At 61.2% G+C, this 15,500-nt stretch overlaps 1 protein-coding gene across 1 annotated transcript in view; it reads left to right on the top strand.

Moving 5' to 3' along the window:
- Positions 1–15,017, top strand: part of DHX37 (DEAH-box helicase 37) — a 35,506-nt gene extending 20,489 nt beyond the window's left edge. The window contains exons 9-26 of the mRNA XM_045296731.1: positions 57–171; positions 2,476–2,574; positions 2,794–2,876; positions 3,921–4,071; positions 5,088–5,164; positions 5,924–6,156; positions 7,039–7,150; positions 7,737–7,843; positions 7,920–8,108; positions 8,993–9,117; positions 9,465–9,581; positions 10,448–10,620; positions 11,462–11,576; positions 11,659–11,796; positions 11,918–12,012; positions 12,143–12,216; positions 12,718–12,815; positions 12,998–15,017. Of these exons, the coding sequence (XP_045152666.1) occupies positions 57–171; positions 2,476–2,574; positions 2,794–2,876; positions 3,921–4,071; positions 5,088–5,164; positions 5,924–6,156; positions 7,039–7,150; positions 7,737–7,843; positions 7,920–8,108; positions 8,993–9,117; positions 9,465–9,581; positions 10,448–10,620; positions 11,462–11,576; positions 11,659–11,796; positions 11,918–12,012; positions 12,143–12,216; positions 12,718–12,815; positions 12,998–13,077 (2,181 nt within the window). The 3' untranslated portion in view covers positions 13,078–15,017. The remainder of the gene's footprint in view (positions 1–56; positions 172–2,475; positions 2,575–2,793; positions 2,877–3,920; positions 4,072–5,087; positions 5,165–5,923; positions 6,157–7,038; positions 7,151–7,736; positions 7,844–7,919; positions 8,109–8,992; positions 9,118–9,464; positions 9,582–10,447; positions 10,621–11,461; positions 11,577–11,658; positions 11,797–11,917; positions 12,013–12,142; positions 12,217–12,717; positions 12,816–12,997) is intronic.
- The last annotated feature ends 483 nt before the right edge of the window (positions 15,018–15,500 follow it).

Here is a 15,500-nt window from a genome sequence, read left to right as displayed (position 1 = left end):
GGGCGGTCCCTCTTCTACCCATCAGCACCCACACTGCCTCCCGGGGCCTCTCCCAGGTCGACTCCAGGCAGTTCCCGGTCACCGTGCACTTTAACAAGCGGACGCCACTGGAGGACTACAGCGGGGAGTGCTTCCGGAAGGTCTGCAAGATCCACCGGATGCTGCCTCCAGGTAAGGCCCTGGCCAGGTGAGCACCAAGGCTACACCTGCCACCTACCGCGGCAAGTAGTTCACCGCTGAGAGCCTTGGGAAAGGCACCTGTCGTTGCTGGGCCCCCATCCCCCCACAGGTACCACAGTGTTCCGTGCACTGGCCTGCCTCAGTGGGGGGGCTAGATAAGCAGAATGACACCCACCCACCCCCAATCAGGTCAACTGCAGCTCACAGTGCCCCGTAGGACAGGGTGGACCTGCCCCTAGAGGGACATCCAGCCTGGGTCTCCATGGTAGCAGGTGGCCTCACCTTTTGCCCTTGGGTTCCACCCGCCACCCTCCCTGGGAGCAGGGGGTGCCTCAGCCCCGCACTACCTGAGCTCCTCTTTTTTTTTGTCTTTAAAAGTCATTTTATTGGGGCTCCCATAGCTCTCATCACAACCCATCCATCCATCCATCCATAAGTCAAGCACACTTGTACCTCTGTTGGCATCATCATTTTCAAAACGTTTTCTTTCTACTTGAGCCCTTGGTATTAGCTCATTTCCCCCCTCCCCGACGCCCTCTCCCTCCTGAACCCTTGATGACTTATAACTTTTTTTCCCATGCCTTACACTGACCAGTGTCTCCTTTCGGCCACTTTTCTGTTGTCCGTCCCCCAAGGAGGGGGTGATAGGTACCGGACTGCTTTCACATTGAACATTTGTAGTATCGTCTGTGAAAATACTTCCCCACCCACACCTGCTACCCTGTCCTTGTCCTGCACAGCAAGGACAGACAGAGGGAGAGCAGTCACCTCACAGGATCGGGGTGTGGCTTGACCGCTACCTCCTGGAGGTCCCCTCCTTGTCTGTGCTCCTGGCCTCCAGCAGTCTGGCCAGTGCAGACGCTCCCCCACCCTCCCCGCTGCCTGCTCCTGGCTGGTAGGAGCAGAAGTGTATTGTCTCGGAGTTCTGGTGGCCTGTGGCCCGAATCAGGGTGGTGACAGGGTGGGCTGTGTTCACCAAGGCTCTCCATGACGGTCCTTTCCCTCTCTCTACTTGGGTGAAGTCTACCCAGCAAGTCCTTCTCCTTGCAGCCCTATTTCAGGATGTTGCTGTCATCCCCCCCCCCACCCCCTGCAGCCTGCCCTGGTCCCCGACTCCGCTCCTGCCCTCCCCCTCCTGCTCTCAGAGCTGGGGCACAAGCTGCCCTTTGGGTCTGCGGTCAGTTGGTCTGAAAGCGCCTTGCTCATGCATGTGGACGGTCTGCCTGCATAGTGATCTCTGGCCGGGGCCGCGCTTGTTTCGTAGGTAGGGCGTCCGAGGGCTTGAATCTTTGTCCTTGTTCCCCAGTGTCTCCTAGATGAGTATGTCTGATGTTTGTTTTACGATCGGTTTCGGTCTACGTTTTCCTCCCATTCTGCCCAGGACCGCCTGTGCTCCCAGGCACAGGGCTGGGTGGCCGTACTGGGCACCGTCTCGATCCTCTGATCTCAAGTTCTAAGACACAGTGGCTGATGTGAGCTGACGAGCCCCCAGCCTCAGAGACCCCGTCTTTATGAGCATGTTTTTTTAATACTGCGATTGGGGTGAAGGGTATCCCTCCCAGCCCCTGCCCTTGCGTCTCACCCTCGAGCAGAGGCCGGCCCACTGTTCCCGTTAGGACGGGGTAGGACACCTTCCAGCGGCCCCACCCTCTCTGTGAGTGTGCGGGGTGGCTTACCAGTACGTCCACGCGCGAGCCTGGTCCCTGGGCAGTGGCTGGCTCAGCCATTGGCTGTCTCCCTCCCCTCGGGACCTCTCTCCCTTGTCTGCTACAGCAGCCCTCATGCTTCCGATCCAGGGGGCTGTGGAGGGCAGCACGGCCGACCCTCACCTACCTCCTTTCAGGCCCATTCTCCTGGGGGGGGGCTCCCTTCTCAGCCTCATTTCACTCCCTCCCTCCCAGCAGGGGGTTCCTTACAAACAACCCACCTCTGTTGTTGTTGGAGACAGGCCCCCACCACGCTGTCCCTGCACACACAGTCTAGCGTCATGGGTGCCATGTCCCCTCAAAGCTCACTGCCCCCTCAGGTTTCCACAGGAACTTGCAGTTTCCCTGGTCAGCTCCCCAGGGACATGTCCACTCTGGTTCACCTCCAGGCCTCTCCCATGCTGTCCCCTCTCTCACCCTCCCACACAAGGGGTTCCTCCTCTAGCCACTGCCTTCTCCTCCCCCTTCACCCTAGCCGTGGCTGGCCGGGGGCAGGGGTTGGGGGTGGGTAGAGGGGGTAACGGCTCTGTTCTCTACCTGGGTGGGGTCTTGGCCTAGTGTGAGCTGAAGTCTCGCCCTCCTCCCCCAGGTGGCATCCTGGTGTTCCTGACAGGGCAGGCAGAGGTGCATGCCATGTGCCGCCGGCTCCGGAAGACCTTCCCCTGCACCCGGCGTGGGCTGCAGCGAGGTAAGTAAGCCTGGCACCTCTGCCCCCAGGACAGCCCTCAGCCCTGCGCGGTGGGCGTGCAGGGAAGCAGTCAGCCTTGGCCTGCTGCCCAGTCCCACGTCACCCCCGGGAGCAGACGCTCCACGCTGCAGTGGGCTGGCACTCCACAGAGCCAACCCCCTGTTAACCCAGCTCCGGCCACAAATGGCCTTTCTCCCTCGCGTGTCCGTCTTTATGCAGAGAAGGAAGATGAGGGAGACTCCGTGGAAGAAACCCGGAAGTTTAAGAAGTCTCGGGCGAGGGCCAAGAAGGCTCGGGCTGCGGTAGGTAGGAGATCGGGTCCCGGGGCAAGAGGTCCAGCCTGGCCACTGGCCCCGGGAGAGCTGCAGCCACTGTGTTGAGCTTAAGGGAAAGTGAATACCAATGGAGAACGTATGTGTCCAGGCTCATTCGACTCACTTCTCCAGCCACTCGGTAGCTGCATGTGGTTAGATTTCATCTTAAAACCGTTCGAGAGAAACACAGTCAGAAATGTCCAGAAATAAGCAAAAACATAGAAAGTACTGCAGGCAGCGGGGGAATTCAGGGGGTCGTTACTGAAGGACAGAGGTTCCGTATGGGATGAGGACTGCAGTTGGGGTGTAGACAGTGGTACCAGTGACAGGGACCTCGCCAGTACAGCGCCTTAAAGGGGCCACCTCCTCCTGCCACACCAGGACCTCCCTCCATACGGATCACACAGGCTCCCTAGTGATGCTGATTGTGAGTTTCACCACAGGGGGTGTGTGATCCACTAGCTGTCAATCGCTTTACTGTAGTCCAGCAGAGCTAGCAGCAGAGCTGCCCGGCAAACCCTTCTGTACCGGACTGTACCGTTTCCAGTAACCGAACTGAAGCCTTTCTTTGCTGTTCCTCTGCCTTTAGAGCAGTGGTTCTCAGCCTTCCTCATGCCATGACCCTGTCATACAGGTCCTCTGTTGTGGTGACCCCCAACCATGCAATTACTTTCGTTGCTGCTTCATCACTGTCATTTTGCTACTGTGATGAATCAGGCGACCCCCGTGAAGGGCTCGTTTGACCCCCAAAGGGGTCACGGCCCCTTAGAGTCAGCATCTTAGAGTCCACAGCTGGCAGGGCTCCTTGACCTCCTGTCTCCCTGCTGTGTGCTGGGGGATGGTCTTCCTGTGAGACTACTCTGGTTGTGGATCCCTGATTTTCAGACAAAAGGCAAGAGCCCGCCCCCGGGGTGGGTTGGGCGCCGGGCCTCCAACTGCATTCGATTTGCATTTGCGTTTGTCCACCTGGGCCACCTGCGTCCGCCCAGGGTCACCTGCAGGCAGCGGCCTTGGTGTCTTTCTGTGCCGCAGATGCTGCCCCAGATTCACCTGGATGACTACTCGGTGTTGCCCGCGGGCGAGGGGGATGAGGACCGGGAGGCCGAGATGGATGACGAGGAAGAAGCCCTGGGCTCTGACCTGGACCTGGATCTGGGCGAACTGGACGAGGGGGCCGGCGAAGGTGAGGCCTCCGCAGAGCTACCTGTCGGCCGTGACCAGGGCCCCTGGGAGCTGGGAGCCCAGCCTGTGCGCTCTCATGGCCAGCACCAACTGGGCTCCTGTCTGTTGTCCCCGGCTCCCAGCCCCTCCGCAGGAGTCCAGTGGCTAATTGGCCCAGCAATGATGGCCAGGTTCTCTCTTAACAGGGTGTCCCCAGAGTAGAGTCGTACCTCTGACCTTTTGACTAGCAGCCAGGCACGTTTACTATCTGCCTGGCCTGGGTGCTCAGAGGCCTGGTCCTCGTGTTGTTGTTACCTTGTTTGTGATGGGTCCGCTGCCCAGACTCGCTTTGCTGGGTCATGTGGGCTCTGGGGTGGCTGGGCTCTGCCCCTGAGCCGAATGCGGCCACATTGCACACAGAGGCTTTGGAGCGGTTCAGTTATCACCCTCATAAGCAGCTCCCCACCCCCACACCACCCCATCCCCCACCATGGACGTTGTCTAGCAACCACATCCATTGCCCCACTTCTAATGTGGCTCTCCAGCCTCCTGCCTGCCCGCAGCCCAGCCCGGTGGGTCTCCTGGAGCTGTCAGAAGTATTGGAGACCGAGGTCATTGGCTGGACTCGGCAGGGCGCCCCCCCTCCCCCCCCTTGTCCTTGCGTGGGTGCGGTTGCATCTCTGCCCCGTCAGAAGGCACCAGCGGCAGTCAGGGATCCATCCCCAAGCAGCTAGCAAGGATGAGTGAGTTGTTCCGAACCAGGCTCCCCACACACACTCAGGCCCCACCACCTCAGTGCCGGCAGGACTCGGGACGAGTCAGAGCCTGGATTGACCAGCCTCTGGGAGAGCCCAGCCATAGGGTGGCCAGAGGCTGTAGTGGTGGGCTCCTCGGGCAGGAAGAGCTGCCCAGCACTCCTCGGCGTCCACCTTGGGGTGGGAACCAGCTCAAGGGTGTCAACGTCAGTGTCGGTGCAGAGCCGGGTGGGTCTCCTATCTGCCCTGGTGGGGGGCACCCAGCAGCCTCCTCTCTCCCCAGGTGAGCAGCCAGATGCCTCCCTCCCGCTGCACGTGCTCCCGCTGTACTCTCTGCTGGCCCCCGAGAGGCAAGCACAGGTGAGTGACACCCTGGGGTGCTCCCCATCCGATCTTTGGCCTCAACCCCTTGCCTGTAAGGAAGGGGCCCTGGAGCTCACTCAGCCTCCTGTTCCCTTTAGGCATGTTCATGCTCCATCAGCTCCCGGCCTCGGTTCACCTACATCACAGGGGGCGGGGAGCAGTGGGCAGTAGCGTCACCGTGAGCATATGCATTGGCTTCGCAACATCTCTGGGCTCCGTCCACTTGGCCCTGGTGTCTCCGGGTCCTGGGTTTGCTATGAAGCCCTCAGGCAGATCAAAGGACAAAGGGGCAGTATCTCCATCTCCCAGGTGTCAGACACCCCACTCTGTGTGATCAGCAAAGGACACACAGTTGGGTCCACTGCCACTGTTGCACAATCGGCGGGCTCAGCATCAAGTTCTGGGTTTCCTGGGTTTTTTTCCCTCCCAAGGGGCGTCTCCGGAGGTTATAACTGCGGGTGTGTGCTGTAAAGGGCTTGCTCTGGGATGCCCGTGGCGGGGTGTGTTTCGAACCATATGATTGGGTTTCTGAGGGCATGCCAAGAATTCCTCCTGGAGACCGGGCGCATTCCCCTGGAGGAAGATTAGGGGCATGGTGGCCTGAGAATGGGCGGGGCTTGTTGACCCGTGGCCTCCCAACCTAACCTCTGCCTGGCTGACCTCACCCTGGTGGAGAGAGACTTCTGGCTGGGTGCCCTATCCCCACTCCCAGGAACTACTCCTGATTCTGGTGTCTCCCCTCCCCCACCCTGGCAGGTCTTCAGACCGCCCCCAGAGGGGACACGGCTGTGTGTCGTGGCCACCAATGTGGCTGAGACCTCCCTCACCATCCCCGGCATCAAGTACGTGGTGGACTGCGGGAAGGTCAAGAAGCGTTACTATGACCGAGTCACGGGCGTGTCCTCCTTCCGCGTCACCTGGGTGTCTCAGGCCTCCGCCGACCAGCGGGCAGGCCGAGCCGGGCGGACAGAGCCCGGCCATTGCTACAGGTATGCCATATTCCACTCTGGGCTCCTTGCAGGGCCCTGTCCCCCAGGAGCAAAGAAGGGTGGCCCTCAGAGGCTTTCCTGCAGGCTGGCAGGTGCAGTCAGTAGCCCCTTGGGCAGCAGGTCCACTTGGACTTTGCCTTGGGAGGCGTTGGCCCTGCCCGTGGATGGTGCGGGGCTGTACAGAGTGGTGGTCCTCACGTGTCCTGGCTCCCTGGTAACACCCCGGGACGCAGACAGTGTCCCCAAGTGCTGCAAGCGCTTCTTTCCAAGAAGCAAAGGTGGAGGGAGGCTGCCCGTGGCCGGTGTCTCAGGACAAGTCCATTCTACTCAGACCCCAAACCCATGGACGTCTCCTTGCTGCCAACTCACCCGGGCCCTGCAGGACTGTCGAACTGCCCCGGGCGTGGGGGCGTTGCCGAGGCTTTTCAGAAGCAGACAGCCTCCTCTCGCCCAGCATAATGCCTACCGAATTTGAACCACCGGCCTTTCGGCTAGCAGCCCCCGCTGCCGTGCTGAGTCCAGTGCACTTGGTGACGGGAGCTCTGGCTTGGCCAAGCACGGGGCTGCAGCCTGCAGTTCTGCAGCATGAACACGAGGCAGTCTTGTTTCTGTAAGGGCATCTCTGCACTGACTGAGGAGGAGCTCGGTCGTGCCTGCTGGTAACAAAGGGCCGAGAGCTGGAAGGTTGGTGGTTCAACCCCACCAGCTGCAGCTGGGGTTGAAGAGGAGGCTGACTCTAAAGACTGACGGCCCCAGGAGCCTCGCATGGGGTTGTCCTGAGCGGGACTCGGCTGGATGGCTGGGGGTGAGGGCTGAGCTGCCTGCACAGACCCGACCTCGGGTGAGCCCACTCACCCTCTCCCCACCATGCTCCTTCCCCAGGCTGTACTCCTCCGCCGTCTTTGGCGACTTTGAGCGGTTCCCTCCTCCAGAAATCACGCGGCGGCCCGTGGAGGACCTGATCCTCCAGATGAAGGCCCTCAACATCGAGAAGGTCAGTTGTAGAGCAGCCCCAGCCCCACCGTGTCTGGGAGCCCAGCCGGCACACTCGGTGGCCGGGCTCCACACGGCAAGCTGTCCCCCATTCGTTGCCTGTGCCTCGGGGTCCCCTTTCTTCAGCTGAGGCCCTGGGGCCCTGACACTGCCACCCTGACACTGCCGCCCCAGCCAGGATGGGTGTTGCATCAGCCCTGCCCAGCGGCCTCCCTCGTCTCTCCCTCTCCCCCGTGAGCAGTCTCCGGAAACATGGAGCGTGTGCCCACCAAAGGTCACTATCAGTGTCCTGGGGACCACAGTGGGGTTCTCCTGCCTGCCTCTGCCTGCCACAGCCCTCACAACCTAGGGAAGGGTCACTGTCGTGTCCACCGTCCAGTCCCCATGTGACAGGAAACGGAGGCCAACAGGCAAGGGTCTCTCTGTACCCATGAGGCCCCTCTGCTCTTGAGTACAATGTGCCGACCCCTTTTGGAGCCCTGAGGATCCGCATGATCCGGCCTTGCTCCGCCGGGCCTCCCACTGGGATGGGGGAACCCGGCTGGCACTGTGCCTGACAGACTTCATTCCGCCTCCTGTGTCCCCAGGTCATCAACTTCCCGTTCCCGACCCCGCCCTCCGTGGAGGCCCTCATCGCCGCCGAGGAGCTGCTGATTGCACTGGGGGCCCTGGAGGCGCCCCAGAAGTCAGAGAGGTAGGACGGGCTGCATGGGGCACCCATTCCAGAGCCTTCAGCAGGCCCCTGACCCACACACGCCCTCACCCTCCAGGGTGCGGCAGCTGCAGAGGTCCCGGGTGAGCTGCCCCATCTCCCCGCTGGGCAGGACCATGGCCACGTTCCCCGTGGCACCTCGCTTCGCCAAGATGCTGTCCCTGAGCCGCCAGCATGGCTGTCTGCCCTACACCATCACCATCGTGGCCGCCATGACCGTGCGCGAGCTCTTCGAAGAGCTGGACAGGTGCGAGCCGGGGGCCGAGCTCATGAAGCCCGGGGCCATGCTCCAGCCCCCCTTTATCTCTGAGCCCTTCCCTGGGGTGGGAACCAGCGCTCACCTTCTCTCCTGACTGACTGTGGGTGTTCACTCGGGCCCTGAGGGTGTCTGGCAGCCAGAGAGTAGCTGGTTTCAGAAGAAGGGCATGTAGTGGCCAAAGCTGCACTATTAGACATGGAAACCCCTCACTGCCACCGAGCAGAGGCCGACTCCCAGCAGCCCTACAGGGCAGGGTGGCACTGCCCCTGCAGGTTTCCGAGACCGCAGCTCTCTACGGGAGTAGACAGCCTCGTCTTTCCCCCACGGAGCAGTTGGTGGTTTCAAACTGCCGACCTTGCAGTAACCACTGTGCTTCATAGTGACCAGGCTGCAGGAGCATCCACTCATTGTGCGTGTGTGTGTGTGTGTGTGTGTGTGTGTGTGTGTGTGTGTGTGCAAGGGGGCCCGAGGCTGAGAGGGCAGGATCAACAACTCGGGCCTTGCCTCACAGGACAGCAGCGCCCCTTCCTCAATAGGGGAGCGAGCGTTTCCTCGCTTCCTAATGGGGTGCGCCCGTGCCCTTTGCCTGCATTGCTGAGGGCGATCTCTGCACACCAGGGGTCCCTGGTGTGTCATAAATGGCTCAGCGCCCTGAAAGAGAGGGCGTGGGGTGGGGCGGGGCTCTACCTGAGAGATAGGTGAGGCTGCCCTGGTGCCGGCCCTTCTCATCCTGCCAGTGGTGAACTTAGAGCGGGGCTTGAGAATCCTCGTGCTGGTCCGGGACTCCATGCCTCTCTGGGACCTGCCTTGGTGGGCCGAGCATGGCCGGCTGGGCAGTCGGTAGCCTGTGGTGTGTATGTGTGTACATGCAGACCGGCTGCCAGTGATGAAGAGCTAGCCACGTTGAAGACGAAGCGGGCCCGCGTGGCCCACGTGAAGAGGGCCTGGGCGGGGCGGGGCGCCTCCCTGCTGCTTGGAGACCTCATGGTGCTTCTGGGTATGTTGGCAGCCGGGTAGTAGAGCTGGGGGTGGGGAGGACGGGTGGAGGGGTGAGGCAGACATCGGACTGGGTGTATGGAGGGAAGCGGTGTGGAGTGTGCAGGGGATGAGTGGAGGTGGGCGGTGAGGTGGCCGGGCAGAGGGGATGAGTGGAGGTGGGCGGTGAGGTGGCCGGGCAGAGGGGATGAGTGGAGGTAGCCCAAGGAGCTGGATTTGGGAGAGGGGGTTCGGGAGGTATTGCAAGCTGGTGGAAAGATGAGGGGGCGTGGAGGGCCAGTCTGGCCCAGAGAGGTGAGGGAGTGGGCCTAGAGCAGATCTGTAAGCCAGCACCCCTCACCCCCACAGGTGCAGTGGGAGCCTGGGAGTTCGCTGGTGGCTCGGCCCAGTTCTGCGAAGCCAATGGGCTCCGGTACAAGGCCATGCTGGAGATCCGGCGTCTGCGGGGCCAGCTGACCTCTGCAGGTAGGCGCTCCTGTGGCCCTCTGGCCCTGGACCCTGGGCCAGGACCCCTGCTTGGTCCGAGTAGAGCCCCTGGATAGGCAGCCCCGCCCTCAGCTTGTCCGTGATGGATGAGGTTGGACACTTCGAGCAGGTGGCGGAGCCGAGGTCCCTGCTCTGCGCCGGCTGGCTTCCCAGTCGTGTCCTATGTGCGCTCGTGCACCTGAGCCCGGGCTCTGGAGGGGAGACAGTGGGCCTTGCCCAGCGTGCCTCAGAACAATGCCAGCAGTCCGTTTCTGCCCTCGCGTCTCCCGGGTCCCACTCCTGCCCTGGCTCTTTGTCATCTTCCTCAAAGCAGCAGCCACCCTCTACCCACCTCCCACCCCCAAGCCCCCATCCCCCCAGCAGAGGCCGAGTCCTGGTGAGACCCAGGGGCCCTCGGGGCTCAGCCACACAGACACCCAAGGGCACATTGGAGTTGCAGGCAGGCTTGAGGTCCAGGCTCTCTGTCGGTCCCTGGTCTGGGATGGGTTCAGTGCCCTGGTGGTCCAAACACCACCGGCTCATCCGAGGGCCGCCTGTTGAGTGAAACCCACCCCCTGCTCCATCGGAGGGAGGAGTCTTCTTTCTACTCTGTACCGGTGTCCAGCCTCGGAAGCCCTGCAGGCCAGTTCTAGCCTGCCCCACGGGTTCCCATGCCTTGAAGCCCATCGGGGGTGGGAGGTGAGGAGGGAGGTGGGGTCATGCCGTCAGGTGGTTTGCCCTGGTGAGCTGCTTTTGTAAAATCTAGAGCCAAGGGCCCCTCAGGGGCTGCTTCGTCCGCTCCCAGGATCTCCCCAGGCTGTGCGGTGGACACTGCCCCAGTCTCACTCCCGGCTGCCCTCCCCCAGTCAACGCCGTGTGCCCCGAGGCTGGCCTGTTCGTGGACCCCAAGATGCAGCCGCCCTCTGAGACTCAGGTGACCTACCTGCGCCAGATTGTCACGGCCGGCCTGGGCGACCACCTGGCCCGCAGGGTCCAGAGCGAGGAGCTGCTGGAGGACAAGTGGAGGAACGCCTATAAGGTGAGCTCGCTGGCCGGGGCAGCCGCTGAGCCTGGGTGCTTTCCCCCACCCCCTCCTGCTGTCCTGTCAGCCTGGGCCCTCGGCAGGCATGTCCTAAGCCTTGTATCCCCCTGGGAAAGTCCCAGGGTGGAGGAGCCCCTGCCTGGGCAGCAGTTGAAGTGCCCGGCTGCTAACCAGGAGGCTGGCAGCTGTCAACCCCTCTGCTCTTCTTGAAGAGGAGGCCATCCACTCCCGTGGAGATTTACTGCCTCAGAAGCCCCACGGGCCGTTCTCTGCCGCACGGGCTGCTGTGAGCTAGAATCCGTTGGAAGACAGTGGGGAACAAAGGTTCCTGGGTGGGGGGATAAGGAGTGTGTCTGTCCCTACACCTAAGGCCCGCCTGCCCACCCTGTCCCCTGCTGCTTGACCAGGCCAGGCACCTTTCTGACAGGGCGCAGAGGCCATGTACGCTACACAGCCCACGGTTCAGTGGCAGGCGACCATCCCCACGGTTCTAGGACGTGTTGACCCACGCCCACTCACGAGCAGTCCCTGTCCCCTCCCTCCCCTGCCCCAGACGCCAGCCGTGGTGCCTCTGTGCCTGTGGACCTGCCTGTCCCGGGAGGAGTAGCCGCCTGTGGGGGGCTGCTGTCATGTCCCAAAGCAGCAGGGACCGAGCCTCCGTCCTGTCACCTGCGTGGCCCTTGCATGGCGGTGTAGCTCTCGCAGTGCCTGTCCGGCCTCACCGGTGGCCTGCTCTCAGCGTGTCAGCCGCCAGCGCTCAGTTGCCCAACACATGGAGGCAGCTGGTGAGGAGGGTGCCTCCCAGACCCTCACTCTGGCTCGCTGTCTTCCCTCTCAGACTCCTCTCCTGGAAGACCCCGTCTTCATCCACCCCGGATCCGTCCTCTTCAGGGAGCTCCCCGAGTTTGTGGTCTACCAGGAGATCGTGGAAACCACAAAGATGTACATGAAAGGTAGGAGGCAGGGCTGCCGCCTCGCTCCCCGGGAGGGAGCCCAGGAGCCCCATCAGCTTGACTGATCCCCTCCGCTCCCCAGGTGTTTCGGCGGTGGAGGTGCAATGGGTGCCCACGCTGCTGCCTCCCTACTGCCAGTTCGGCCCACCGGCTGAGGAGCCGCCCCCCACCTACTGCCCTGAGGCCGGGCGGGTGCTGTGTCACCGGGCCAGCGTGTTCTGTGAGTGGGTCCCAGGGGACATTGCCCACGCCTGTCCCAATCATTACCCACGTCTCCACCCTATGACAGGCCGGGGCGGGGAGGCCTTCCCGGCCCAGGCTCACTGGCTCCCACCCTCTAGATCGGGTCAGCTGGCCACTCCCTGAAGTCCAGGTGGACTTCCCCGAGGGCATCGACCGGTACAAACACTTTGCCCGGTTTCTCCTGGAAGGACAGGTAGGTGGCCTGGTGTCTCTCAGCCCCCTCCACCCCACCCCTGCATCCCCCACCCCGGCTGTTTTCTTTTCTCAGGGTCTGTGGGAGGAGGGAGAGCGGTCTCTCACCCCTTCCCACGGCCTCTCTCTAGGTCTTCCACAAGCTGGCCTCGTACCAGAGCTGTCTGCTGTCCAGCCCTAGCACGATGCTGAAGACGTGGGCCAGGTACAGCCGCGTGCTCTGAACACAACCCAACCCACCAGGGAAGCCTCTGGGCACGATGAGTGCCTTGCTGGGCTGCCAATTGCCCTGTCAGCAGTTGGAGCCCACCAGCCACCCCTTGGGGTGCCACGGGGCCCTGTGCTTCCCTTGGGTGGCAGGCCTCCTGTGCCCCGTGGGGTCTGGCAAAGCAGTGGTCGTAGTGGGACCCCACAGGGTGGTGGGCCGTATACATGCCGCATAGGCCGTGGCCTCCACACACACCTTAGAGCCATGGGAAGGGCCCCTGGGACACGCAGACCAGCTCACCTGCAGGAGGGAGAGGGAAGCCGGGCGTGGGTCTCACTGGAAGCTGAAGGAGGAAGGACATTTTACTGCAGCAGCCAGCACACACACGGAGGCAGGGGCTGGGCGGGAGTAAGGTCTAGACAGCCCCACCCCACGTGCCCTGCCATACCTGGTGGGTTTCACCTCCGCCCAACTGCCTACACCCCGTTCCTCTGGCAGGCTGCAGCCCCGCACAGAGAGCCTCCTGAAAGCTCTGGTCTCCGAGAAAGCAGACTGCCGAGATGCCCTGCTGGCCGCTTGGAAGAAAAACCCCCGCTGTGCGTTGAGGCCCAACATGGCCTGAGCCCCAGGGCTGGGGTGGGGTCCTGTGGCCTGGCAGGGAGCCAGGGTTGGTGGGAGGGGCTTGTGGGCCGTGGTAGCGGCGAGCCTCTCCCCTGGGTCCCCCCTGAGTTCAGATGGCCGCCATGCCGCTGACGCGCTGCTTCTCCTGGCCCTGCAGACCTGCTGGCGGAATACTGCGAGTGGCTCCCACAGGCCATGCACCCCGACATAGAGAAAGCCTGGCCCCCCCACCTCTGACCCCTGACCTCAGACTGAGGACCGATCTGGACACCAGTGTCCGCCGTGACTGTCACCCAGCCCTCCAGCCTGCTTCCAGAGGTAGGTCAGGAGCCCCGGAGACTCGCGTTCATCGCAGGCCGCCCTGGGCTGAGCGTCCTGTCCTGTCCTGGTGGCAGCCTTGTTGGAGCTGCTGTTTAAGAGACGGCTGGTGTCCGCTCACGGGCTCGTTCTCGGACCACACATGTCACACAGCTCGGAGTGGCAGCCTGGAGGGGCTGACGCCCATCCTCTGTGCAGAGGAGGCGCTCAGAGCATCTCCTTGGAGGGGGAGTCACTGTCCCCACAGTGGGGGTGGGGATTGCCCCAGGGCCTGGCACTGGCCTCAGGCACGTGGACAGCTCTGTGATGACTTTTCCCGTGCCTCTGCCATTGGCCCATGGAGGTCAGGCCGTGGGCTGGCACCTCGCCCGACAGCTGCCCTGTTGGCCGGCCTGCCTTCCCTGGGGGCAGAGTGGGTCCCCAGTGGAGGAGGAGGGATAAGAGGGGAGGTCCCTGATGAGGACTGGGCTGTCCCACCCAGAGCACAGCGCCTGCCGAGGGTGATCCCGGCACGCTCTGGGGTTCCTGGTGGACAGGGTGGTTCCAGCAGCTCTCGGGGAGCCCTGGTGAAGAAAGGCGTGAAATGCCCCCTTCCTTCCACTTGGACCGTATCCTCGCAGACTCGGGGCAAGAATGACCCATGTGGGCACACGCCCATTTCCCGGACCTCAGCTAGTCTGTCTGCTCCCCTCGCCTCTCCTCTCCCACTGCCACTGCCACTCCCACTGGACTTTCTCTCTGGCCCCCCGACAGCCAGTGCTCCTCCAGCCCAGCCCCCCACCCCACCCTCAAGCCCCCTCCCTTACGCCACACCCTTCTCCCTTCCAAGGCCGGGCTAAGGCCCACGGCAGCCTGCTGGCCCATCCTGCTGGACCCACACAGTGATTAAGGAAAGCTTTCATTGTTCCTTGCTAACATGTTGTTACTGTATAACTGTAATTTTGCTACTGTTATGAATCATCATGTAAATATCTGATATTCAGGATGTATTTTCATTATTACAAATTGAACATTATTAATAATTCTTGAAGTGTCTTTTACCTCCACTACTGCTGTTTTCTACACAGTGGCTGCTCTCTACACGTGACTGTTCTGCATAAGCACATTATGGCACCAACCCTGTCACACACTTGTATTGGTACAGGGTGTATGTGATGGGGTTGGCACAAGGATGTCATTATGTGGGCAAGACCCTCCTGGAGACAGAGGAGGAGCAATGTCTCGGTTTCTAAGACCATCAGAAATACATGTTTTCCGATGGTCTTAGGCGACCCCCAGTCCCCAAAGGGGTCACGACCCACAGGTTGAGAGCCACTGTGCTACGTGGAAGACATTGTCTCAAGCACCGTCAGTTTTCTCAGGTACCCCAGCAGCCTTCTGACTGACTTCCTGCCCTTCCTTTCCCATTCACTCAGCCGCCAGCCCAAACCAAAACCAACCCCACTGCCGTCCAGTAGACTCCAGTTCACAGGGAACTTGCAAATCAGGGTTGAGTTGCCGAAGCAGTAAGCATTGACATCCCACCTTTCAGAGTGGCTGGTGGGTTTGAACCTTGGACCTTCTGATAAGCAGCCCAATTGCCTCGCTGGCCAGAGCAAAAGAAAAAAGTGGATCAGGGGACATGTTTTAAAACTTCTTGTGTTTTTTCATTGGGATGTAGTAAATGTGCGGTACGATTCATCAATGGCTTTAAGCGTCCAGAGTGGCACAAACCTCAAAGACACGATGTCATTCCCCAAGAGAAAACCCACCGTCCCTTAGTAGTCACCCCCCATGCCCTCCGCCCCAGCCCCAGGAAACTAGAGACGTTCTCTCTGGATTTGCCTGCTGTGGATATTTCAAATAAAGAGTTAATATAATATGTGGTCTTTGTTGCTGTTGTCATTTTATTGGGGGGCTCCTACAACTCTGATCACAATCCATACATCCATCCATTGTGTCAAGCACATTTGTACGTTTTCTTCCCTCATCCTCAAAACATTTGCTTTCTACTTGAGCCCTTGGTATCAGCTCATTTCTCCCCTCCCTCCCTCCTGAACCCTTGATAATTAATAAATTATTATTTTGTCATATCTTATACTGTCTGATGTCTCTCTTCACCCACTTTTCTGTTATCCATCCCCCAGGGAGGGGGTTAAATGTAGATCCTTATGATTGGTTCCCCGTTTCTCCCCCACCTTCCCTCCACCCTCCCTGTATCGCCACTCTCACTACTGGTCCTGAGGGGTTCATCTGTCCTGGGTTCCCGTGTTTCCAGTTCCTGTCTGCACCAGTGTACATCCTCTGGTCTGGCCAGATTTGTAAGGTAGAACTGGGATCATGATAGTGGGGCGGAGGGAGAG

Source organism: Echinops telfairi, unplaced genomic scaffold (genome assembly GCF_000313985.2).
Source record: "Echinops telfairi isolate 266 unplaced genomic scaffold, ASM31398v2 ScPeMD7_7412;HRSCAF=8450, whole genome shotgun sequence".
NCBI lineage: Eukaryota > Metazoa > Chordata > Mammalia > Afrosoricida > Tenrecidae > Echinops > Echinops telfairi.
Note: the sequence above shows the minus strand (reverse complement) of the source record. Positions and strands in the feature narration are given on the sequence as shown.